Source organism: Gambusia affinis, linkage group LG07, assembly GCF_019740435.1.
Source record: "Gambusia affinis linkage group LG07, SWU_Gaff_1.0, whole genome shotgun sequence".
In the NCBI taxonomy this organism is placed as follows: Eukaryota; Metazoa; Chordata; class Actinopteri; order Cyprinodontiformes; family Poeciliidae; genus Gambusia; species Gambusia affinis.
In genome coordinates this window covers 15,702,000-15,727,069 of record NC_057874.1, presented here as the reverse complement: position 1 = coordinate 15,727,069, position 25,070 = coordinate 15,702,000, and the positions used below count along the sequence as shown (strand labels likewise).

General features: G+C 37.8%; 2 protein-coding genes across 2 annotated transcripts; one reads left to right on the top strand and one right to left on the bottom strand.

The window, feature by feature from the left end:
- Positions 1–3,594: 3,594 nt before the first annotated feature.
- LOC122833774 (keratin, type II cytoskeletal 8-like) lies at positions 3,595–8,481 on the bottom strand. The gene is made up of 9 exons (XM_044121642.1): positions 7,999–8,481; positions 6,329–6,537; positions 5,974–6,034; positions 5,789–5,884; positions 5,523–5,687; positions 4,573–4,698; positions 4,164–4,384; positions 4,025–4,065; positions 3,595–3,922 (listed from the first exon to the last, which is right to left on the bottom strand). Exons 1-9 carry the CDS (start codon positions 8,407–8,409, stop codon positions 3,657–3,659), a joined length of 1,596 nt encoding a protein of 531 aa, XP_043977577.1. The 5' UTR covers positions 8,410–8,481; the 3' UTR covers positions 3,595–3,656.
- Positions 8,482–18,626: 10,145 nt separating this feature from the next.
- Positions 18,627–23,115, top strand: LOC122833772 (keratin, type I cytoskeletal 18-like). Its single transcript, XM_044121640.1, has 7 exons — positions 18,627–19,256; positions 20,594–20,676; positions 20,774–20,930; positions 22,019–22,183; positions 22,277–22,402; positions 22,548–22,768; positions 22,883–23,115. The coding sequence occupies exons 1-7, from the start codon at positions 18,642–18,644 to the stop codon at positions 22,920–22,922; spliced, it is 1,407 nt and encodes a 468-aa protein (XP_043977575.1). The 5' UTR covers positions 18,627–18,641; the 3' UTR covers positions 22,923–23,115.
- The last annotated feature ends 1,955 nt before the right edge of the window (positions 23,116–25,070 follow it).

The following is a 25,070-nucleotide window of genomic DNA, read 5'->3' as shown; positions in this document are numbered from 1 at the left end:
TACTGAGATCAGAATTCTTTCATATTTTCCTGTGTACTTTACCTGCTTACCCATATTGTCACCTGTCATGTATTTGAAATATTTTTCTTTAAAAACTCCTGTCTCTCAACTCGAACACTCCACAATTATGATCACAGTAAGGAGAGCCACTGTCACTGACCGTTTTCAATGACTAATACTTCTAAGTTCAGCATTGTTGCGGCAAGGTGGAGCATGCACAGTGTTAGTTTAGCATGTCATCTGCTGAGTTTGTGTAATGTAGACCCATTCCTCCCATTGGCTAAACACACAAGAGATAAATGAGCTGCTTAGTGAAAACGTGTGTGTGTATATGTCAGAGAATAAAAGGTGTGATTCAGTGTTTAGAAGGTGGCATAGACTCTGAATGTAGAAGTTGATTTATCAATGGGCGTATGAAGCCACTTGTCTGGTGAGCAGGTAAGCTGTGTCTGACTTGAGTGTCACTCAAGACAGACAGATTCTAAATAAACTTGGAAAAGTTCAATAGATGTTCATATTGAGAACATTAAACATCCAAAATACGAAGAGAATATACACATTTGTGCTTTTCCAGACACAGTCTGTGCATTTTGCTTTCTATGTTTTGGTGTTGTATGCCTCAGTTCACTTCAATTCTTGCTTGAACACTTTAATTCACTTTTTGATTGTCTGACCACAGTACAATTTTTTTTTTCTCAGCAATTCCAGGAAATCTGTTGACGTGTACGTCAATGTTTGTTTGTCATGGCAGATTTTGTTTTATTTCTGAAACTTCATTACTTACTAGTGAGTTTTCTTAACTAAATTTGACTTCAGTTTGTTCTTCCTCAATGCTTTACAACATGATATATTGATACATTACTATTATTTAACAACAGGGTGCTATCATCAGCATATTTGCATATCAGGTCATTCTAGCATGGGTGTATTCCTCTCATGAAAGGAGCAGAAAAGATTATGCTCTGGTGCAACAGCAGATAGATAAGTTGGTTGCCAGAACTACATATTCTTGTTAGCAGCAAAAGTGAGGCAACGCCTTTGAGTTGGATTCAGAATTAATGCTGCCTCATGCATGATTTTTCACGCACAGTATATATCAAGCATACCTTAGCAAGTTGAAAGGTCTATTTAAGCTGCGAAGAATCCTGTTTCACTTTTCTTTTCATGTGCTGCAGGCTCCTGCCTGCTGCTGCTCTGCAGCTACTACTGGGCTCTCTTCAGCTCCTGCAACACACCAACAACCTCCTTGGCCTCCGAGTTAAGAGACTCTCTCTATACTTAATGCATAGAGCCCATCACCACATGAAATTTTGAGCAGTGTACCTACAGAATGATGAGACAGGAGCCTAGAAGACAAATGTCTAATATTGCAAAATATTACGCTGTAATATAGCATTTTGTTTCACTGACCCATTTTCCATTGCAGTTTTAATTTACTGAAGTCCCCTAAAACAGATGGTGTACATTTGAATAGCTTATTAGCTCACAACATTCAAAGGATTTATCTACTTTCAAGCAATCTAATTATGAAATGGCATCTACAACACAAAAGGCCACTACAGGAGTTCCAACAAAAACTTTACATAGAATTACTTAAAAAATTTAAACTACCCCTTTACCTTCATGTTACTCTTTTTGGATATATCAATACAAAACCCACACATACTTGAATTAATATTAACCTATCATGCTCATGTAGCCCATATTTATAACAAAGCAATTAATAAACGGCAGCATTCAACAAAATAACAAATAATACATAACCAACAAATAACCAGGCTTTCAAACAATGGATATCTTACTGTGTATTTTACTTTCATTATCTCTGTACATTCATGGCTCTTTTCCCACTTGTTCTCTGCTGTTCATCCTAATGAAAAGCAGCATTCATCAGACAGTGTGGGTGTCTGTTTCTTTCCCTTCATGTTAGTAATTTGATCGACCGGTGACCCACGGGTGTGCCCCGCTCTATTCTAAGTGAAGTACATGTGTAAAAATGGCTTTCAGAGATTTTCTTTTTTGTACTGTCATTTTTCCCACCTGAGATGAACTGTTAGTGTCATTTCAGGTCAGATATAAATACTACTGCAAACCCAATCTGTTTACAAACTGTGGGTCCTCTTTGGGGTGGCATTTTTGCTCAGTTAGGTCATTATTTTGTCATGTCTGTACCAATGTGTCAGTTCCGTATTAACAAAAGCCAAACATTGGGTGGGATTTGGGCATTTGGCAAGTTTCCTGTTTCTGACTCCATGAGAGGTTGTAAGACCTTGGGTGGGGCACCTCCATCCATTATCCTTGTTCAAACCTGTTCCTGGATGGTCTTGGATAGCTTCTCTTTTTTTTTACTGAAAAAGAGAAAATATTCTGCTACTGAATTATACTTGGTCACATTTGGTCACATTTGCACAATCGCTGTCCCTCCAATTACCCCAGTTTTACTTGTATTTATCTGAATTTTTGATTACATTGCATTAAGAGAACTCTGGTTGGATGTGTAACTGTGAAAAGGGTCTGACATCATTTAACAAGAAGCCATGACCAGCCATTGATTTGATCAAATAGAAATTTCTTAAGCTGAAGTGAGTCAGGACCAAGGCAGGCTGGTACTGGTCGGGTGTTTCTGAGAAAGAAACAATTGCATCCCTTGTATCCATTAGGTTTCTCTTTCTAACTCTGTTAATAGGTAAACTTGTCTGTGCGTGTGCATGTGTGTGATATGTACACACACATGCACAAACCATTATATGATAGTATGAAAATACCACCATGATGCTTCAAATGTTTTCCTAGTGCTGCTGAGTGAAGTGCAACTAACCTTTCATCAATGTTTTTAATGCAGTGATTCAGAACAGAATTGAATGCATTTTTTTTATTTTTCCAGTGAAAACTGACTTTGTTGCCAACATATAGCTATGACATTATGTATGTTATGAAATATGTTAAATTTGCGTTTTCTCCCTTATCTTTGTGTTCTTTTTTAAATGATCACAGAAAGAATTGAAGGTCCACATTACAGCCGTGCTTTATAGCACCGCCATCTGCTGGGTGAAAAGTGACAGTGCAATTATCCCTGATTACTGGCAAAAACTGAATTTAATATATAATGACTTTTCTTTTTTTCAACAAAGTCGCAGAAACAACCAAAAAGAAAAAAAAACACACAAAAAGGTAGAAAAATATGTAGTTTTTTCCTCTGTGAGACATGCTCCGTTGGAGTCCGCAGCTCCAAGGAAGAGCTTTGTGAAATAGATGATGCTTCATATGAGCAGGAGTTAAGCCACCTACACCCAAATATGGAAGCTCTCCATACCAAAATGTCTGCCATGGGAGATTCAAAGGTTTCTCAAACATGAATGAAACGCTTCAGGTTTGTGTTTGATGACGGAATAACCTTATAACGTGACATAAATCAAATATATAAAAAAAAAAAAAAAGATTTTGCATAATATGCCCCCTTTAAAAACTTCAGGGTTTGGAAATAAAGCTGCCTCATCCAGCAATACTTTATTGGAGAGAAAAAAAAAGTTCTTTATAGCTCTTGCATCAGAACATTCTTTTAATTCATTGAGCTTTAAATAAGTGATCAATAGGTTGGGAAGATCTGCTTTATTTTTAGTCACCATGATCAAAATCACAAACAAATCAAGACACCACTATTCAGCTACAGCCACAGCTTCAGCCTCCACCTTCTCCTCCTCCTTCTTCTCTTCTTCCTCAGCTACTCCTTGAGTCTCTTCCTCCTTCTTCTCCTCAGTCTTGGTCACCACGGTTTCGGTCGTGGTCACCGTGGTGGTCTTCACAACCCCGTCTTCGAGGGCAGAGGCCAAACCACTGCTTGACTTAATTGAATCAAGGGAAGAACTGGCGTAGGATGGGATACGGGAGGTCTCCAGGTTATAGGCGGCATTGTAGTTGAAGGCTATGCGGTAAGAAGAGAGAAAAGATTAAAAACCAAAGTGATGCTGTTTGTGTCAATGCTTAAGACACTGTTTATTTCCATGAAACCACAGCATAGACTTACAAGTCTGCTGAGACACACTGGTCTTGATTCCTGTTGCTAGCCTGCAGCAGGAAGAGAAACCAACTTTATTTTTCACGTGGATGCAGTTCTCATTATCACCACCGGGTGGCGAATAAGTTACAAAGCAGCAAAAGTTTACCTGATCTCCTCTCCTTCCAGTAGCTTTTTATAAGTGGCTATTTCAATATCCAGAGCCAGCTTCACGTTCATCAGTTCTTGGTACTGGCGGACCTGCAGGGCCATGTCCTGTTTAGCTCTCTGCAGAGCTTCCTCCAGGTCTCTGATCCGCAACTTGGCGTCCTTCACTGCCAGCTCACCCCTCTCCTCAGCCTCGCCTATCTGAGCCTCCAAGTTGTTTCTCTAAGATTGGGAGGACATAAACAGAGAGCTTTGCAGACAAAAAAAAAGAAAACTTATAGCCTTGATAAATTGAAACAAAGTAGTCTCTGAATCGTAGACGAAAAATACGAATTGTTCAAAAGTGTGAATCCACAGTTATAATAAAGTAAAGAAAGCAGACCGTATAAAGTTTAGGCTTGATTTCTCACCTGAGCTTTAACCATGTCAATTTCAGACTGGAGCCTCATTATTCTGCGGTTCATGTCTGCGATTTCGGCCCTGGTTGACTTTAGATCATTATCATATTTTCCAGCTGAGTGTTGGATCTCTGCATACTGGAACACAAAAATTGGTTCATTAATTTCTCATTCTTTTCATTTTTACATCTGAAGTTTATTGTGTTGTTTAGCTGCTTCTTCCGACTCTGTTTTCTTGCCTCTTAGAAGTACACAAATAGTAATTTCTTATGTTAATGGTCTGACCAGAGAGAGCAGAGCGCTGGAGGCAGATAACAACATGAAACCTGAAATAACAACAAGCTCTCCGCCATCAGACTCACATCCTGCCTGGTTCCTCAGACTCCCCAGCATTCTCAGAATTGGTGACTTAAATGCATACGTGCTCCTTGCTCCACACCAGAACCCCTCTAATACCTGCCTCAAGCCACAATAAACAACCAGTCTCCCTCCCTACCTCCGTCTCATGAACCCCAACTAACCTATGTCTCTCCCCCTCAAATGATACCAAATCCAGCCTTGTCCTGAGGGAGTTTGACTTTTGCACGCTTCTTACTGTTTGTAGATAAAATGTCTTACCTTACATCTTGGTCTTGATTGCAAGATTTTGCACATAGATCAGGAAATTGACACTCAACATGACACTAACATTGCATTCAAAAATGGCAATCAGCTTTGTTAATGTTGTGAAACTACCTCAAATAAATGGAACTTATCACAACTTGTTGTCCTTTTGCAACAACCATCCTGCGAAAATTACTCCTAACGTACCAAAGGAAAATCATAAGACTAGTATTAAAAAAAAAAAAAAAACCCAAGATTTTTCAATCGAGCTATACAATAATTATAAAAATAAATAAACAAAACAATGCGGCTGTGCATCAATTAGGTTTTATGTTAAATCATCAGAAATGTTGTACCACCTTGTTCTGGTACCAGGATTCAGCCTCCGCTCTGCTCTTGTTGGCGATGTCCTCATATTGAGCTCGAACCTCAGCAATAATAGCATCCATGTCAAGATCGCGGCTGTTGTCCATCTCCACTACGACAGATATGTCCTTAATCTGACTTTGCAATTCATTAATTTCCTACAGAAAAGGACGAGAAATTAAAATAAGCTGTAAAAAAACAGAACTTTTACTTTAGGGAGCCATTAATGTGGAATTGTGTGTTTATAAAAGGTTTTTACTGCATCGAAGAGCTGTCTCAAGAACTCAATCTCATCTGAGAGCCCATCCAGCTTTGCCTCCAGCTCCACTTTGATCATGTAGGTTGCATCTGTGTCCTTCAGATGACAGAGTATTTAATGGTGAATACCAGACAGTTTATAGAAATGTCCCAATACATTATTTTTGCAGGTAAATTTGCTCAAACCTTCTTCATGAGGACAAAGTTATTCTCACACTCATTGCGCTTGTTGATCTCCTCTTCATACCTTAGAAAGCAGAAACAATAAGAACTTATGTTAACTTAAGGTGTCATGTTACCAACTCTGTCCTCAAACAAGAGTCATTGAGATCCAAATTAACAAGAGATATAAAAACAAAGAGTAAACATACTGTCTTTAGCATACTGCTTCAGTTATCTGCTCCACATGTGAGTTAAGGTGGAGTTAAGTTTAGTGAAATATCAGACTTACATTCTGTATTGGCAAATACCTAATCTGTAAGTTGTAAGGTCCCACCAAAACATGGACCAAACCTACGCCCTTGGTTTAAGCTCCACCTACTTGATTTTGTAGTCCTCCACCAGGCTAGTCGTCTGGTGCAGGTCGGATTCCAGTTTGAGCTTTTCATGACCCAGGTTGTCCAGCTGCTTACGAAGGTTGGCTATGTACGCCTCGAACATGGTGTTGATGTTGGACCGAGACGTGGTCTGCTCCTGCAGAAGCTTCCACTTCGTCTCAAGCATTTTATTTTGCTGTTCGAGGAAGCGTACCTGAAGACAAAGAGAGTCATTAATTAAATTCATGTTTATTCTTTCTTGTACGGCTTTCTTCCCAGTGCAGCACAATCAGACCCAAAGTTATCTGTCCTTTTTGCCTGAGCAAGTCATTCCTGAATTATGAACATGTCCACTCAGGAGATGAACTCCACTGACTGATGATGCAGAAATAGGAGTCTGCATTAAAGCTTATGATTCAAAGCTAAACTTAATGGCTATTTTAATGTTATAAAAGAGTGAGATTCTGCAACCTATATTCATTTGTAAAAACACATACATTCTTTTTCTTTCAATTGTCAAAGAACAAATGGATAATTAATTAATGTAAAGTCAAGGGATGACTCAAAAAACAATAAGTTTGACTGCTGAGAAACACTAAAAGTTGGCTCAAAAATAATAAATTTTTCATAGAATGCGACAGTTAAACACAATGTGGTATTGTGACCCAGGTGCCAATTGTGCAATGATTCTCTCTGCCATCCTGTCTTTTGTGGAGTCAACATGATGACAGACACAGTTCTGTGTGTACTCTTTTTGCTGTCACACTGGTCCGGGAAGCAAAGGGAGAGTGAACTTTGGTTTTGTGATCCAAGGAATTACTGCAGGCTTTATTTAAAACCCCTTTCATCATTGAGCACCTCCTTATATAAAGAAAACTACTATACAGCTCTGACAAATTACAACTCACTGAAGAATCTAACAAGTCCGTTGCAGAAAACAAGCCTTGCTCTGTAAAATGAATTGTCATGTTTAATTTAGGAGGTATAACAATGATCCATTCTTCTTTTAGCATAAAAGCTTTCTTGGCCTCATAAAACAGGCATTGTTCAAGTTTCTTCTGCAAAGATTTACTGAACATCCTTAAAACAAGAGGTTTGTCTCTTGCAGCTATTTCTCAGATTACTTCCACTCCTTTTCGTTTATGGTTGTACAAGCTGTAACTGCACTTTAAAAGAAAAAAAAAAAAGAATTTGTTTACTCTTCAGCAGTAAGTAAAACTGACCCCTGAAGCTGAGCTCTTTGAGTGAATTTATTTAGGCTCTATGTAGAACAAGTAATTTCCCCCAGATTTGTTCCACAAATATAATTTTAAACAATGTTGTTCTGTGAGGCAATGTCCCAAGGCTGATCACCTGCTTTGGTGTGCAGAACACTCATTTCCTTTGCATTTCCTGAGTTTTTTTATTTTCTATCCCAAAAGTCAGGTCAACACAATGTGCATTATTTGTTTTCTATTTCTGCTGTGGATATAAACTTTTACCTTCTCTGATGTGTCCTGTCCTGACAGCTTAGACAGATTAATGGATCTAAGTGCCTTACCATATTATTGTAGATTAGCTCTATAACAGAGTGAAACATGGTTGTCCCCCACCCTGTTGTACAGGCACAAAGGTTTCTCCTTGAGGTTGTGCTGGTCCCTAACATTTGGCTGTATTAACCTCTTGAGTGACTGACCTTGTCAATGAAAGAAGCAAAGCGATTGTTGAGGGTCTTGATCTGCTCCTTCTCCTGGATGCGGACGGCCTGGATGGTGGGGTCGATCTCCAGGTTAAGGGGAGCCAGCAGGCTCTTGTTCACTGTCACGGCGGTGATGGGGGCCGCCACTTCATTGGCAATACCCCCACCAAAGCCCACATGGCCGAAATCCCCTCCACATCCTCTCAGTCCAAACCCCCCAGCAGCACCAACAGAAGCACCACTGCTGCCAATTCCTCCATATGAGGAGCGGACGGCGTAGCTCTGCCTGGCACTCCCCACACCGCAGCCCCCATAGCCGGAGAATGAGCGGCTGCTGTAGCCCTGGGTGGGACCCCTGGAGGATGACACCGTGGAGAGGGTGGTGGTCTTCAGAGCTCTGACAGACATGGTCACAATGGGAGTCTATAGCACCGAGGTGGTGAGGGAGGAGAAGAGTCGCGGCAGATGGAGCCTCTCTTGTCCTCCGTGGTATTTATCAGAGCAGGGGAGGGACCCCGCCGGGATGCGATTGGCTGTAGTGAAGAGGAGAGGGTGAGAAGGGTAGAAGTGAGGCAATGTCAGGGAAGAAAATTACGTCATGTTACACATTTGTAGCAAATTAGAGACTCAAATCACAAGAACAGTCAGAGCATTCTTCGTTTTACTGTTGTAATAGAGAAAAAAAGTCAAATTTGTTCAGATATTTGAAAAGGTGAATTTTCCATACTTTAGAAATTATTCAACTTCTAGTAGGTTTACGGTTGTTGACCAATGCCTGTCATGTTTTATATCTACAAAAATTCATACCTTGGAAATAATTAAGAATCTAATTTTACCATCATCTTATCCACTTCACAGCCTCTTATCATAGATGTGTCAGTGAAACTCGGCTGCTCAGTGTGATGTTGGTGTTGAGAAGTGACCACATGTCTCATAGTTGTGGAAGCAGCAGATTTACCTATTTACTTGGTGAATTTTATTCAAGAATCCTTGTCCAAAACAGTCACTAACCAAAATTATAAGCCCATGTATAAAATAGTTAAGTGGAGTTATGGATGGATTTACAATTGGCCCAAAGAAAAGACTTTATGGTTCAGCCATTTTTCTGAGCTCTTTTATTATCCGTCTGGATTGATGTGTTTATATGCTCACCCACCAAGTGAATTCCTCCTATATCTGTGAGGTCAAAAACAAATGTGGTCAAACCTTCTTCCTATTACCAGACCCCACCTTAGTTTCAATACAACCCACCCACAGAGCAAATTATAAAAAGACTGAGAAAACATTTTCTCTCGCTCTCAATTTCAACTTAATGCTAAATGTCACCAAGACAAAAGATTTCTGCATGGGTTTTAGAAGTTCAACACCTCAAGTTCTCATGAAAGGGGAACCATGTAGAGCAGGGGTGTCAAGCTCCAGGCCTGGAAGGCCACTGTCCACCACACTGCACCACACCTGAATAAAATTATTAGGTCATTAGCAAAGGCTCTGGAGAACTTAATAAAGCCATTTGATTCCAGTATTTTGTGCCTGTGGCACATCTAAAAACTGCAGGACAGCGGCCCTTGAGGACTGGAGTTTGACACCTGTGATGTAGAGTCTGATCAGTTTTATAAGTACCTGTGTGTTATTTTGGCACTGATACTAATCATTTGATTTATTAAGATAGAGGAGCAACCAATTCTGCCTGGTGTTTCATAACACTTCACACATTTAACTCAGATGGGTTTTTTTTTAAACTGGAACATTTCAATTAAAACTCCATAATTACTTATAAAACCCCAACAATCTCTACAATCTGGTCTGATTGTGATTCCTGTGTTCATCCTAAAACACTTATTGCATTTACTCAGAGAAAGTATACACATAAATTTGCCAACATTACATGGCATTGGTTGGGCAGACCAATAAAATTTCTATTATTACTTTATTTATTTCTCTTCATGTCCCAACCTTTTATAATTAACTAAGTCTAAAAAAGAAAAAAAAGATCACACTAGTCATCATGATCCACTTCTTTTTCCCCAGCTGGGTTTGACAACGTGGGAAAAAAAATCTCCTGGAGTGAGAAAGTGACAAATCCATACCTCTAGCTCTTTTTTTCCACATCAAATTGGTGTATTTAGTTCAGAGTTTTTGTTTTGACCACAAAAGGAAGCTACACATTATGATCGATTTCAGTGTTAAAGGCACAAAAGTTTGGTCAGTGTTTTGGAAATAATTGTGTGTAGTGTTGTGCAAACTGTGTGAAGATGTTAATGTGATTTTAGTTGTACAAATCTGGACTGGTGCTTTGCTCCTTGACTGTTAGGTTTTGCTAATTCATACAGAAAACTGGGTGGATGAATGTGTGTACTGGGAGTGTGTGTGTGCGTGTGTTGGTGTGCTATTGTTGCCATGGCGTCGCATATCTCAAATCTAAACAGCTTTCTGGGAAGACCTCACCGTTTTTTAAAAAAATGTTTCAAATCTTATTGTGTGGAAATCATGATGCATGTGTAGCTTGGCAGATTCATGATTCGTGATTCATGTTGCTGCTGCTAACTTTAGCCAGAGTAGTCTCCACCCTTACTACCATTTTAACACTTTGAGTTGTTAAAACATATCAGGAGGAGGCACGTTTTAAAATGTGCAACAATTGAAGCTGTCCTGTTAAAAGTACATGTTTTGCTTGGCTATTATCAAGGAGTGACGTAGTTCTTCACAAAGGAGGTCTTGTGCTGAACTTGGAGACGACCATATATGTACAAGTCAGCCAACTTTTGTTTGTTTCCTTACACAAAGCTACAGCTCATTGGGTTGAATCTGAATAAGGTCGCTTTTCTTGTTCTTGATACAATTCCTTATTTGATCAGGAAATCTGGGAACCCAAAGGGTAATTTGCAAACTTTATTCTCAAATCTCAGAAAAAGCCAAAGATGCTCTCCTGTGCAGAGCTGCTAAATGACACACCAAGGCAGGAATGTGCCGAGAGACACACGTATGTGCGACAAGTCAGGCGGGAGCAAGAGTGAGAAGAGGAGCTGGTGGGATATATGAGAAGACAATTAGCAAAGATAAGAAAGAAATCTGTTTCACAACCACTGGCTGACTCATGGGATTGGTGGGGGAACTGGGTGGAATGCATGAAACTGCAAAGAAATGTCAACAAATAAAACGATTCGTGGCCTTAATGCTTTATAGCTCCTGTTGTTTAATGCTCTATTAAACATATCTTTTACATACTATATCTCTGAGTAACTTTGAACTTAAATGTGTAGATAGCATTGAGCAAACTACGAGGACAATAGAGTAAGATCAATGTTTGATCAAAGTCTGCAAGAAGACTTTGTTTGATTTTTCTGTTTTATCTCAAGTTTTCAAGTTTGACTGTGCATTATGTGCTGTTAGAAGCACACATTGCAAGAGTTTCTGCTTGCTTCACACTAGACAAATTGTCTGTCCCAAGTCAGGACAGAAATCTACACAATTTAATGCCGTTACATAGGGTAAAACAAACAAAAGCACAAAAAAAACAAAAAAAAAAAAACATAAAAAAGCACTGTTGACTCTGTATCTGTTCGGCCCTTTGCCAGTTCCTTGATCTATCTCTTACCCACATGTTACTACTTCATCCTTGCTTTATTCAAACTTACATCTGTAAACAGAATCAGTTTGTATCCAAAGTCACAAATTCAGCTTCAGTTAGTGTTAGGATGGATCCCTGTTTGACCTCACCCATTTAAATTATTTATTGGAGTTATATAACCAGATAACTTTAAAGCAGATGATGAGTAGGTTATTAAGAAACATGTTAAATCCTTTGTTGCCGAAGCTCGGATGAAACAACCACTAAAATCCAAGTACGGAAAGTGACTCTCAAAAGTTTACGCGTCCCTGTTAAAATCCCAGGTTTTGGTGATCAAAAAAAATAATTTGTGATCATCTATAAAAAGCTACTTCAGTTTTACTGATATGTATCTCATGTAGAGGTACATCTCATCAAATTGGAATATCTGTTCTGATGAGGCTCATTTACCATATTAAAAATGTAATTTTGAAAGTATCTACCTTTAAGCAGGTACTAAATATACTTTTAATTGTCTGTATTACAGATATTTGCATTAGGCCGATGTAATATTTTGTGAAATTTTAGAATATTACAAAATATTACACAGAAATATAAAGCAATGAATTGTGTTCAGAAACTCACACATTTTAACCAAATACAGTGAATTAGATTGACCTGACATAAAGTTTTGCTCATTTCTATATTTTTAGCTGACGCAACAGTGTCAAAGAGATCAAAAGAAACCTGCTGCATAAAAGACGTCCACACAAGCTGGTCAATTTTGAGGGTTTAAGCGTCACCAAATCTGTCTGGGGCCATGCTGAACAATAAAAGAATACATGAAAAACAAATTTAAATAATTTCAACAGAGCTTCAGCAAAAATTAGTTAAGAGTATAGACACTTGTCCAATCAGATTACTGCATTTTTTATTTATTTTTTATTCTTGATTCTTCAATTTGATTGTTTCTTAGTTGAATTGTATAGATTTTATGTCACTTAGAAGGTGGAAGTGTTTCTAAATTATTTATTTTGGTGCTACTTTTTATTGCACCGAATCTGGTATTTTTACACAGACGAACGCAGTTTTTAGAGGCAATTAAAGACATTCTAGTGATAGACTGGGCCTCTATTTAAGAAGCATAAAAATATCAACCCATTTAAAAGAGAAAATTGTTTAGTTATTACTTACTGATTATGATTTATAGATTGTTTGCATAGCAGAACTTTTTTAGTTTGTTTTTTTTCTTGCTTTAGCCCCAGCCTTTCTTTTTCATGTATTTTTGTCCATTCTAAAGATAATAATATTGACTGTATACTTTTTTTTGAGACCCAATAAATGTGGAGATTCTTTTATCCTTCAGCTACACCACAGTTTAAGTTGAGACTTTTGCCCTCTAGTGTTCAAATTGAGTGTTATCAACAGAGCAAACCCTCCTGGAGTGCTTGCACGGTGTTTCCACTTCAGCTGGAGAAATTATAACGTGATGCCGCCACCTGTGGGCCACTGCTGAAACTTAGCAGTTAAAGTCATTTAAAGTGAACAGATACTTAACATGACTCGATTTTCCTCAAGAGAACATTTTTGTGTTTCAGTTTCCATTGTTCAGATAGACTGCTTAAAAACTCCATTACTTAAAATAACCTGATTTTTAAAAAAAGAAAAATATCAATCAAAATGGTTTCACTCTGTAGTGCTATGTTGAATTAAAATGTTTAATTCAACTGCATTTGTTCAGTGGGAGGGAACATTTTACTAAATGGTCCTTTTTAAGAAAATCACAAGTGCCACACAGAGAAACTGTCTGACAATTTCTATAAAATAAAGGCCAGTTTCACATTTTTATATATCTTTATGGACTCTTTAAGACAGGAAAGTCAAAAGAGTCATTGGTTTGCATTTCACTATGAAAAGTTGAATGAAGGAGGCAGAATCATTCACTCACTGTGCATTTTCTTTGACAATTTTTCCGCCATATTAAGAAAAAAATCCAAGTATCCTTTAAAGAGTTTATGATCGTAGCCAAACAAACATGTAGTTTAGTTTGAGAAATGGATCTCGCTCTTCAGAATTTACACATAATGAACAGTCAATCCTTTAAAGTCTTCCTGTGAAATGTCTTTGAGCTCAAAATGGACATGACAACCAACAGAGAAAATGTCTCTGAGACGACACATTTCATTGAGCTGCGGTGAGATGTGTACCCCTCACATTTTTGTCAATTGTCCTGCCCATAAAACTGGAAAAAGAATAAATAAATTTTGTTCAATTATTATTTTTTTTTTTCATTTAGTTTCCACTGGATTTTAATACTGTATCTTTAGTCAGCCAGGAAGGAAGGAGGAAAAGGGAGAAATGAGTAGAGAGGGGGAATGTCAGGAACTCTCTGAGTAAGAATGTGTCACCTTCACACATTTAGAAGCAGCCTCTCTTGCATCTATTATGCATCAAGATATGTGAAAACATGCATTTGTGTCTTAAATTTATTATAAGACACAAAAGAATTTTTTGTGGCAATGTTTTCATATCTTTTGAGCTTTTCCACATTTTCCCATAAACAAAACCATGAACTTGATGGTTTTGATGAAATTCTGTCTTATTAGAATTTCATGTTACAGACTCAATGTTGAGCACTGATTTGGGCAAGTTTATACCTCTCAGTTTTATATGATCAGTCATGTTTCGTATTGTATTGTCTGTTTTATATGACCAATGTAAAACCATAATATTTCTGATTTGAGATGATGAACTAAACAGTTCTCAGTGAAATGGGCTTTTGTTTGACAACCTTATCCTGGTTTAAAGTTTCCCACAAAGTTGCTGCTGTATTGCCTGATGTTCATGAGACTCTAATAAATCCCTTCTTCACAGAATGGTTGGATTTATACTGAGACTAAACTACCAGTGTTGGGTAGTTTAGTCAACACTGACTAAACTACCCAACAGATACCCAACAGATATTGATCTGTTGTTGCCATAACAACAGATCAATGTTTGATCTGTTGTTATGGCAACAGATCAAACATTGTATCATTTGTCAAGAACTCCTGTAAAGGACTCTTGCAAACTGTGAATTTAACAAGGAAAAAAATTTAAATTTTTACCTAGAAAGATGCAAATACAAATAATGTCGATCCAAATTCAGTTATTAAAATTTCTTTTCTTTCTTTCCAAAAAAATATGCAGTAAACCCTGTTAAAAGATGAATTGTTACAAGCCTATGCAATCCTTCTGCCACCTATGTCATTTCTAATGTAACATAGGGCTCAACAAGAAGTCAGCTTTTCAAATAAAACAAAATGTTACCATAATTACAGACAAAAAGCATTGCACAAACCAAAATGATCATAAAATCTGAATATTTCTAATTTACGCCACTGAAAATCTAACTAGTTTCAATTAAAAGTTACTATTTGAAAGAGAGAAACTTTTAAAATACTTGATCAATATTTATGCTGATCAAGTAGTGTATCTAATTACATTGATTCACATTTTAGTTACTTTTAAGGATAAAAAAAAACTTTTTAAGGAAAAAACCCACTTGGCCTTAATGAAGGTATTCTTTTACACTAATTTGTGCTTATTTATCACCTAAAATCTCAGTGAAATACATAGACAATTTTTGCTGTAATGCGACAAAATATAAATGGGGCATTAGTACTTTCTGAGGCTTTTGTAAGTCTGTGAGAGAACTCAGTCTGCACCATCGCTGGATAAAGCAAAACAGGAAGGGAAGTGAGATTTATTCAAGGCCAGACCAGATGAGAACAGTAACATGAAGGCTGCGGTCCAACATTTGTGAAACACATAAACCCCTCCTAGTAGTTTCCAGATTTCTGCAGTCATTTGACTCACATACTAAAACTTGTTCCAGTTTTCCTATTCTTCATCCTTCCTGCCCTGTCTATTAAAAACAGTGTGCAGTTCTAACTCTCAGACTGAAACAGGGAACAACACTCCACAAATGAAGCCTGTTTGTGTTTTTGTATTACAAGAAAGATACAAAAACAGATATTTTAATTACATTGTGGATAAAATTTCTGGTCAAGTAACATTTTGTGTTTGCCAGTTGCTAGTTTGGTTTCCCTGAGAGAATCAAACGTTGCCAACACACATTCAGACGGTCATGAGGGTTGAGTCACGCTGCTTTCGTTCATCCTTCCTGTAATTTGCAGTTAGATTATTGCAGTTCTCTGCAGTTTGAGCCTTTTTTTTTGTTTAAAAAAGTTAGTCAGTATAATGTGAAAGGTGATTTACAATGAAATATGATCAAAGATTTGCTAAGTTTGAAAAGAAAAGGGCATGAATGCAGTGGGATGTCAGGAGGGTGTGGAGTGTGTTTGGAGTTTCCTCCCATGAGAGGATAGTTTTGGTTTTATTCACTCTTAAGCCGCTACTTCAGAGTTTCCAAAGGTTTTACAATGCTAAAGGATTATTGTCAAGTAACTTTTTTATTATTATCTTCATGAAGGTTATTTCTATGCTTTAGCGTGTTAAAAACATGTTAATTTGTAAAACTGAAATGGATCTCTAATTAAAAAAAAAAAAAGAAAGAAAGAAAATGAGGCTGACCTGTAGTTCCCAAGAAATCAACATAAATAAAGATCACTTTTCAAACTCTTGTACTCAAAACTGGTTCTCGTGTCCTATGGTTAAAGCTTTAATAATACTTTTCTAACATCCTCAGAGACAGTAATGAATGCCTACAGTATGACTGGTAAATGGGGACATCCATTCTTTCCTTTTGACTGTAATCTTAGCGAGGTATCATCTAACTTTTGCTTCTCAGGCTTCTCATCTCCTACAGAGCTGGTGAAAACCCTTTAAGCTTGGATATCTCTTTGTTTGCATTAAAACACGCCTCGTCTCATAAAGCGACTTTTCCTTTTTTGTGACATTAGACAGTCATAAACTTCAGTGTGCTTTATTGGGATTTTAGTGACAGACCAACATAAAGTAGAGCATAGTTGTGGGGTAGAAGAAAAGATTGTGATTTGCAAAACAAATCTGGAAAAAGTGTCAAAAGTGCTGTGAAAAGTGTTTCTGGCAATATGTGGATTAGTAATTGCAAAAAAAAAAAAAAACATTACCTTTGGGATCAATAAACTATTTAATTGGGGTTGAATTGCACTGGCTAGGTGTCTTCAACATCACAACTGAGTAATTTTGACAAACTCTCCTTTTGTAGAGATATTTAAATTCACCTACTTTGGGGTGTCCGGGGTTGAACGGTGAGTTAAAGATCATACAACAGTATCTTAATTGGATTAAAATACAGACTTTGGATAGATCACTCCAAAATTTAATTTTGAGTCATTCAGAAGTGGCTTTGCCACGGTGCTTTGGATTATTGTCCTGCTGCACAACTAAAGTGTGATTGGCTTAAAGTTCTGCACTGGTGGCTGGAAATTAATTCATTATTCCATCAAGTATGGCAAGTCAGCCAGGTCATTAAGAAGCACACTGCACAGTTGTAACAAATTGCCTTCAGAAGTTACACAAAGTTGTGGAGAAATTTAAGACAGGATTAGGTTATAAACAATGTAATATCACACAGATGTTTTGTCCACTATTTGAAAATGAAGAGCCAATACCAGACCTACCGAGACACGGCCATCCATCAAAACTGACAGGCCAGGCAAAAAAAAAAAAAAAAGACCATTAATCAGAAACCCATGATATAACTAGGGAAGCTAAAGAGATTAAAGACTCTGGATTCAGGGTTATCTCTAGCTTGTTGAGAGATTCCCTTTGAAGAGAATAATTGAAGAACTATTCTTCTAACAGTTCATCAGCTATTGGACGAACACTCCATGAATCTGATCTTTATGAAATAGTGTATTCTGTTGTTGAAATAGTCAAAATCCATGTAGGGTTGCAACACAGTAAACATGTGGAAGAAGGTGTTTTGGTCAGATGAGTCCAAAAATCATGTGATTGTGATCTTGTTGTGGCAAGCGCTTTTTTTTTTTTAGCAGGCACAGGGACAGTGGTCAGACTTGATGGTATAATCAATGGAGACAAATAAGGAAAATTAGGAACAAAACTTGTTAGAAGTTGACAAAGATTACATACTAGAGCGCAGATTTTCCTGTAAGCAGGGCAAAACCCCTGAACACAGAGTTAGAGCTACAATGTAATGGTTTTAGTCATATGCATGTGTTAGAAAGGTCTGGTCTAAATCAAGAATTTAATCTTCTTAAGAATCTGTTCACAAAAACAATCTGTTCAATATGAGTGAGCTTAAGATACTGTTGCAAATTAGAATGAGAAACATCGTAATCTCTATATGTGCAAAGCTGATAGAGACATACCCCCAAAAGACTTGAATGTGTCACAGGAATGAGAGTTTGATAGACGTCTCACAAATATACTTCTCATGAATGTTGAATGCCATCTGCTATTGTACTACTTCTTTGCATTCATTTATCAAACGATCCCCCTCCCCCATGATACCCTCAGGGTCTAGTTGTCAGGTGGTAAAATGTGACGCAGTTCAAGGGGTGTGAATAGTTAGCAAAACATCTCAGTGTGAAATTTAGTCCTTATTATAAATGTGTTCATGAGCGTATCACCTCAGTCGTGTTGCCTATTTCTGCAGCGGTGTTATCTTGAGTTTAGCTTGGTGTAGATAGGAAGGCTTGTGACTTCTGTTTATTCTAGGACTTGCTGACCACAAACACAGAAACTATGCAGTATCTGATTCGTTCTGCCTTTTATGGACAAACCGCAAGAATTTGTCTTGCATGGTTGGAGTCTAGAAGACATAGTTCAAGGGTTGTGAATAGTTATTAGTTTTGATTAACTTTCTTATTGACATGCAGAACCCTTACTGTTCAGGATCAGTTTTCTATTACCTTTTAAAACAAAACTTTGTCTGAGCAGGGTGTTTATGTAACTTTGTTTTGTTTGCTTTGATGAATAATTTATGTATGGGGTCTATTTTGCTTTAACAACATTCAAGCCTTTTCGCGGCCAAAAGTGTTTCACGCATCACCATGGTGACAGAAAACACATTGTGGGCTAAAAAAGAAAAAAAAAAACGGAACGTGTGAGCAGGCGACAGAAGGAGAGAGCAGAGAGGCGGTTGATGAAGTGGGCAGGGTCTAAGAGGCCAGCTGTTATTGGAGGAGAGAGGCAGCAGTATAAGTTTCCCACTTCCCTCTGGCAGCGTCACTTTCTAACTCAGCCAGCAGTCATCCTCTACAGCTCTGACTTCTCCTTGCACCTCTACTTGCAATTCTTCAAAATGAGTTACAGAAGTTCCAACATGCAGATCCCTTCCTCCCGGGTCTCCTACACCCGCTCTGCTCCTCAGTACCGAGCTCACAGTATTTATGGTGGAGCCGGCGGACATGGTGCCCGCATCTCCTCTGCCTCTGCATCCTCCCTGCGCTCCGGTGCTCCCATGTCATCTTCCTCTGGCGGCTTCAAGCTCAGCAGCGCCCTGGGCGGCGGAGCGGGAGCGGGCGCAGGCTTTGGCGGGGCTGGTGCTGCTGCATCTGGTGGCGGCATCCTCGGCAATGAGAAGGGGGCAATGCAGAACCTGAACGACCGTCTGGCCAACTACCTGGAGACGGTGAGGAACCTGGAGCAGGCCAACAAGAAGCTGGAGATCAACATCAGGGAGGCCCTGGAGAGGGGCGGTCAGGATGTGAGAGATTACAGCAAGTACGAGCCCATCATCGAAGACCTGCGCAACCAGGTGAGAAGAAAACTTTGCAGTGCTTCAAAGTGGAAATATGTGACTTTCTCTTGCTATAGTTTAAAGACGTAAACAATGACAATACGTAGATTTTAAGTGGTGAAAATGGCCCCTATTGGTGTGCTCCAAACTAACAAGATGGTAAGTTTGAAGCACTAACTATCTTGTTAGTTGGGATTGCATTATTTTCAAAAGTTATCAGATTTCGTTTATGAAAATGAAGGGTGTGGTTGCTTGTCATTGTTTAAAGACGTAAACAATGACAAAAAGTAGATTTTAAGTGGTGAAAATGGCCCCTATTGGTGGGCTCCAAACTAACAAGATAGTAAGTTTGAAGCACTAACTATCTTGTTAGTTGGGATTTTAAAAATAAAAGTTGCATTATCTTCAAAAGTTATCAGATTTCATTTATGAAAATGAAGGGTGTGGTTGCTAAGCTACAACCCTCCCTTTGCGGAGCTTTCTTTAGTGCTTCAAACGGGCCAGAACTTCCTCCAATGAATCACTAACACGAGGTTTGAATCACAAGAGGCTCACTCAGAAGACCAGAAAAAAAAAAGAAACCCTAAAGAATCTGCTTGTTAGATGGTGATTCTACAAGCACACTCTGGTGTGGGAGAGCCTCAATGGGAAACAGATGTGTAGTAACCACATCCACACACACACTGAAAGATGTCTGCAGTGCAGTGGTTGTATAACAATCAGCTCCAGTCCCACAGAGTCAAATGTCACATTCCTTTCCAGAGGCCAGTGCTTCAATATCATCTAATGGCACATGTATGGTGACTATCTTGGCATAAAGGGGGCAAGAATTTAGGCTGTTTATTGTGGCAGGATGTACAACCACAGGAAAAAAAAAATGCTGAGAGTCAGTCAGAAAGAATTTCCTAGATCTGTGCTCGCATAGAGCTTGGAAATCTATGCGTGCAAACCCCAGAGTGATACAAGTGACTGACAGCAACATGCAGCTGAAAGCTGGAGAGAAGAAAAAGTTATTTGTGTGACTTCTTCAGACAGGAAACCGTTTATATAGCAACGCTAAAACAAACTACTTTTTTTGTTTGCCACAGGAACATCCCCCACTTCCCGTTCTGCAATTTATGGTTCCTTTTTTATTATGAGCAAATGTTGCTATGAATCAAACAATCCTGCGCTCTTGATTCTTGGGTTTCTGCCGTTAAATATGGGGAAGTAAATGTGCCAAAATCAGACTTTTACATCTATCAAAGAGCCCTCTCAAAAAATAACTATATTTTGAGAGCACTATGTCCTTATTTTATATTTTGTTTGCATACACGTATGTATATGTTACACAGAAATAACTTTTTCTCATACAGATCTTTGACAAAATAGCCGAGAACGCTCGATTTGTGCTCCAGATTGACAACGCCCGTCTTGCTGCAGATGACTTCAAAGTGAAGTACGTGTTTTTTATGGTTCTCCACATCAATTCCTTTAACTCCATCATCCTATGGAATTTAACGTGTCATGGTGTTTGCATGTCTGACCTGCAACAGGTTTGAGAATGAAATGGCGATCCGGCAGTCTGTGGAGGGCGACATCGCTGGCCTGAAGAAAGTCATTGACGAAACCAACATGAACAGGCTGAACATCGAAAGTGAGATGGAAGCTGTGAAGGAAGAACTCCATTTCCTGAAAAAGAACCATGAAAATGTGAGTTTGCAGTGTCTCTTTATTTTTAGCACTTCACCCTGGGGCACAATTTATTTATTATTTTTAAATAGAATATGTTATATTCTTGCAGAACAAAATCCAACACAGTTGCAAAGTCGTTCTTGAAACCCAAAGGGATTGCTTGAAAGTAGTTTACCATTTCAGTTTAAACAGAGTAAAAAGGAAAAAAAAATTTTTTTTACTGTGGAAATAAATCTGTGTAGCAAAAATATGTTAGCGGTAGAGGACAGGGAGGAGTTTTCTTTTATTTGTTGAGATCCTAGGTATTTGAGAATGCATTCAAGTTTCCCTGTTTTTATCTGTGACCTTGCAGCTTTTAACACACATTAGTAACAGAGTTACAAGTTTCTTTTCACTGCTAAGATGACGCGTCATCAACAAGCTGTGGATATCAGCTTTAACTGCTCTCTGTCCTTAATATGAAACAGGGTATCAAGACTCACTAACATTTTGCGTCTAAATAGAAACACTCGGTCAGTGTTTCCAGAGTGTTCTTGAAAACAATGCATTTTTTTTCACATCAAGTTATGGTTTCATGAAACACAACTTTAATTTTAAATTCTAATCCAAGTTCTTAAAATGAATTATGCAATCTATATATATTGTTTCTCAAATGGTCTAATGTCATTCAAACAGTGAAAATGCTTTTTTGTTCAGAAATAAAACCTGTAACCTATGTTCACTGTATAATTATTTAGTAAAGGTCTAAGTATTTAAGATTTTAGACTATGGATGATTAAATCCAATAAAAACTCCCTTAAAGCAGAGAAATTAACCTCTAACCTAAGATGAATTATGCAAATTACATACAGCTGAATTTCACATTTCAGATATTTCTTAAAACGCTTAAAGCCACACGCTCCACAGGGAGGCCCCAATTCTCCCTTATTGTACATGTATTTATGTAAAAGCAAAAACTTTTTTACATATTTCCTTTTAGCACCATATGAAAAATCCTATAGGCTTCACAACCATTCAGAAATTCAAACTGAATTCTCTTTAACTTAAAAACAAAACTTGTTTTTACATCCCTTTTTTGTCTCCCTAACCCTCTTGTGTTCCTACAGGAGGTAATGGAGATAAGGAATCAGATTTCTCAGTCCGGCGTGCAAGTGGATGTTGATGCTCCCAAAGGTCAGGACCTCTCTCAGATTATGGAGGACGTGAGAGCCAACTATGAGAAGATTGCCTTGAAGAATGCAGAGGACCTTAAACGCTGGCATGAAAATCAGGTCAGGAATGCCAGAAAAACGAGGGAAATGATAAGATAAAGGGGTAGGTTATATTGTCAGGTCAACATGTTGTGTTTTTTTTTCCCCTATCAGATTGCAGATGTGCAAGTCCAGGTGTCACAGAATACAGAAGCACTCCAGGGGGCTCAGGTGGAAAAAAGCGATTTAAGCAGACAAATACAGACGCTCGAAATTGAACTCGCGTCTCAACAGAGCTTAGTAAGCCCTCAAAACATTTTCTACACATTTTTGCTTTATTCACAGATTGAAGTGATCAAATCTGTAAAGCTAGAGCTGCATATTATTTATTCAAACATGTCTTTTTGTGGACCGGTTTTCACACATTTTCTAACTTCTTCAACAGAAAGCGTCTTTAGAAGACACTTTGCATAACACAAATTTACGCTACAACATGGAAATGGAAAAATACAACAACATCACTGTACGCCTAGAAGAAGAACTCACCAACTTGCGGGCGAATATTAACCACCAGACACAGGAGTACGAGGCGCTGCTCAACATGAAGATGAAGCTAGAGGCCGAGATCAGCACTTACAAGAGTCTGCTGGACGGTGGAGACTTTAAGTAAGAACTATGAGGGTGAAAATAAATATGTATGGTATCATCTCTTCCTTCATTTCAAAGTTTCAATCGGGAATCATAAAGACAAAAACAAAATCTATCCTGTGGTTTGCACAGGCTCCTGGATGCACTGGAGGGGTTGGATGACTCAAGTTAATTCAATACAGAGATCCAGAAGAAGAACAACAAAAGCTTGCACCAACAACCAACAGCCAAGGGAAAACTGCATCTTGCTGGTTCACTTAGCCAAAGAAAGAAATTCAACATACAGCCAGGCCACAACACAATGAAATCTAATTGCTTCAGAAACACACACTCCCTGCTGTGAGCAATAAAAGAAGTTGTTTCCATGCTGCAGTGCTTTTGGCTATTTATTATTTTTGTAGAACTGTGATTCTGCAGATTATAGCTGTTCAATGTATAAAAAGGCATCAAACGGTTTTATAAATTTTAAGGGCCAGTGATTGAGTCAAAGTTTGAAGATGAAGAAAATGCAGTCTTAAGTTTGATCAAGCAGTTATGGCAGCCTGACTGCATGCACTTTCATGAGTAGAAAATGCATTCATATATGGATATTAGGTAGATGTTCTGCATTTTAAATGAATGTGCATGTGATCAATAATTTCATGAATTTGAAACAGAATATTAGAGGCCTATACACTATACTTTTTCACACACTGAGCACCAGGTTTGTATTGACTACATTATTCTGTATTTTTAATCACAAATCCTGAGCACCATATAACCTTATGTTGTGTCAAAGCAGGCTACCCTGACAAATCTACCAAGTATATAAATGCGTTATCTTCACAAACCTAAGCAGCTAGTGAGTATTCTCTAGTTTAAATCTGCCACACCCAGAAAGTATTCTTTCACCAAAATGAACAAAAGATGCTGGAGAAACATATGTAACTAGTTCTACTAATTATACTGCAACTACCTTCTAGTCGTGAAGTTCTCTCATACATAAACTTCCATGTAGCTTCAAAATGAAACCAACAGAAAAAGATTATGTAGAAGTAGAAGCATATAGAAGCTTGTACTTCTACATGCAGAAATACAAGTACTTCTGCATGTTGCCCTTGTGATAAACGTTGCAAATGATTCTAATAGAATTAAGATTAATCAGATTAACCACAAGCCTAAGAACTGATAACAAGATGTCTGCTAAATTACTAAAATCATGGCTTCATAATTTTTACACACACAGAAATAGAAAATACAACTTAATCTACAAGTCCAGATTTTGTTGAACTGGACTTTATTAAATACATTATAGGATTTATTTTTTTTCTATTAACACAAATATGTACAAGACATTACAAAAACAAACAGTGAGTGAAAAAACAACGAGGCTTAAGGACAAAGAACAAAAATGACAAGCAGGGAAACATTAAATACAGCAAATTTGGGCAGATTACATGTAAAATTCATAACAAATTGAAGAAGTCTTTAAAGCTTTTGTGTTGGTACAGTACTTCAGATAATACAACCATGAAGAAACAAAGGCATAAAAGGCATTCAATGTGGGCTTTATCTTAAAAAAAATCTGCAGCTGTGGATATTAAATTTTGCTAAAATTAAAATTAAGTTTATAACAAAGACTTAATTTTTTGGAGTGTTTAAACAGAAAAGGCCACATAATAAAATTTTTAAGTTAAACGGTATGTCTATTTTCAATTTTCTTTTCAGAAATAAAAAAATATAGATTTCCACAATATTTGAATATATTAGCAGTCCCAGAGAAAGAGAGTGGTTGCATAAAACTACATAGTGATCAAATTGTGTATTAACATCCAAGAAAACAACTGAGTGTGGCTACATCCCCTAAGAACTGTCTGTCAGCTGTCGACTGTTATTTTTATACCATTATCATAAGCCACAAATAGTGTTAAGATGTACATTTTCTGTATGTAGCTAATGTAACATATTTTCTACATTATACTAAAGCAATAACTATGGTTGGGTTTAATTCTCTTCCATGCCCATTCTTTAGTGAAAGACAGTTCAGGACGCCCCCTTGTGGGTTTAAATAATTCCTTCATTCTTTTCAGAGCCTGAGATTTATTGCTGGTGTGTTTTTCACAGAAGAAAACATTTAAAACCCATTACTTTAGAGGAGTAAACTGTCATGTATCAGAAGCATGTTTTCTGATTGCGCTTTACGCTGACCCAGAAGAGCTGTTGAATATAGTCATTTCCGACAGTGAGCTCTCATTCATTTTGCAACATTTTTCTGCTGGATAATAAATTAAGGAACAACAAAAAAAAAAAAAAAAAAAAAAAAAAAATCCGAAGAGCCGCT

Bases quoted from the DNA above. Each gene is read 5' to 3' on its own strand.
- LOC122833774 (XM_044121642.1), bottom strand. From the start codon at position 8,409: ATGTCTGTCAGAGCTCTGAAGACCACCACCCTCTCCACGGTGTCATCC. The intron at 6,035-6,328 runs GTAGGTGGAGCT...CTGCTTTCTAAG, and splicing joins GTGGAGGACTACAAAATCAA to GTATGAAGAGGAGATCAACA. The intron at 5,688-5,788 runs GTAAAAACCTTT...CCTTTTCTGTAG, and splicing joins TGAGACAGCTCTTCGATGCA to GAAATTAATGAATTGCAAAG.
- LOC122833772 (XM_044121640.1), top strand. From the start codon at position 18,642: ATGAAGTGGGCAGGGTCTAAGAGGCCAGCTGTTATTGGAGGAGAGAGG. The intron at 20,931-22,018 runs GTGAGTTTGCAG...GTGTTCCTACAG, and splicing joins TGAAAAAGAACCATGAAAAT to GAGGTAATGGAGATAAGGAA. The intron at 22,769-22,882 runs GTAAGAACTATG...TGGTTTGCACAG, and splicing joins CTGGACGGTGGAGACTTTAA to GCTCCTGGATGCACTGGAGG.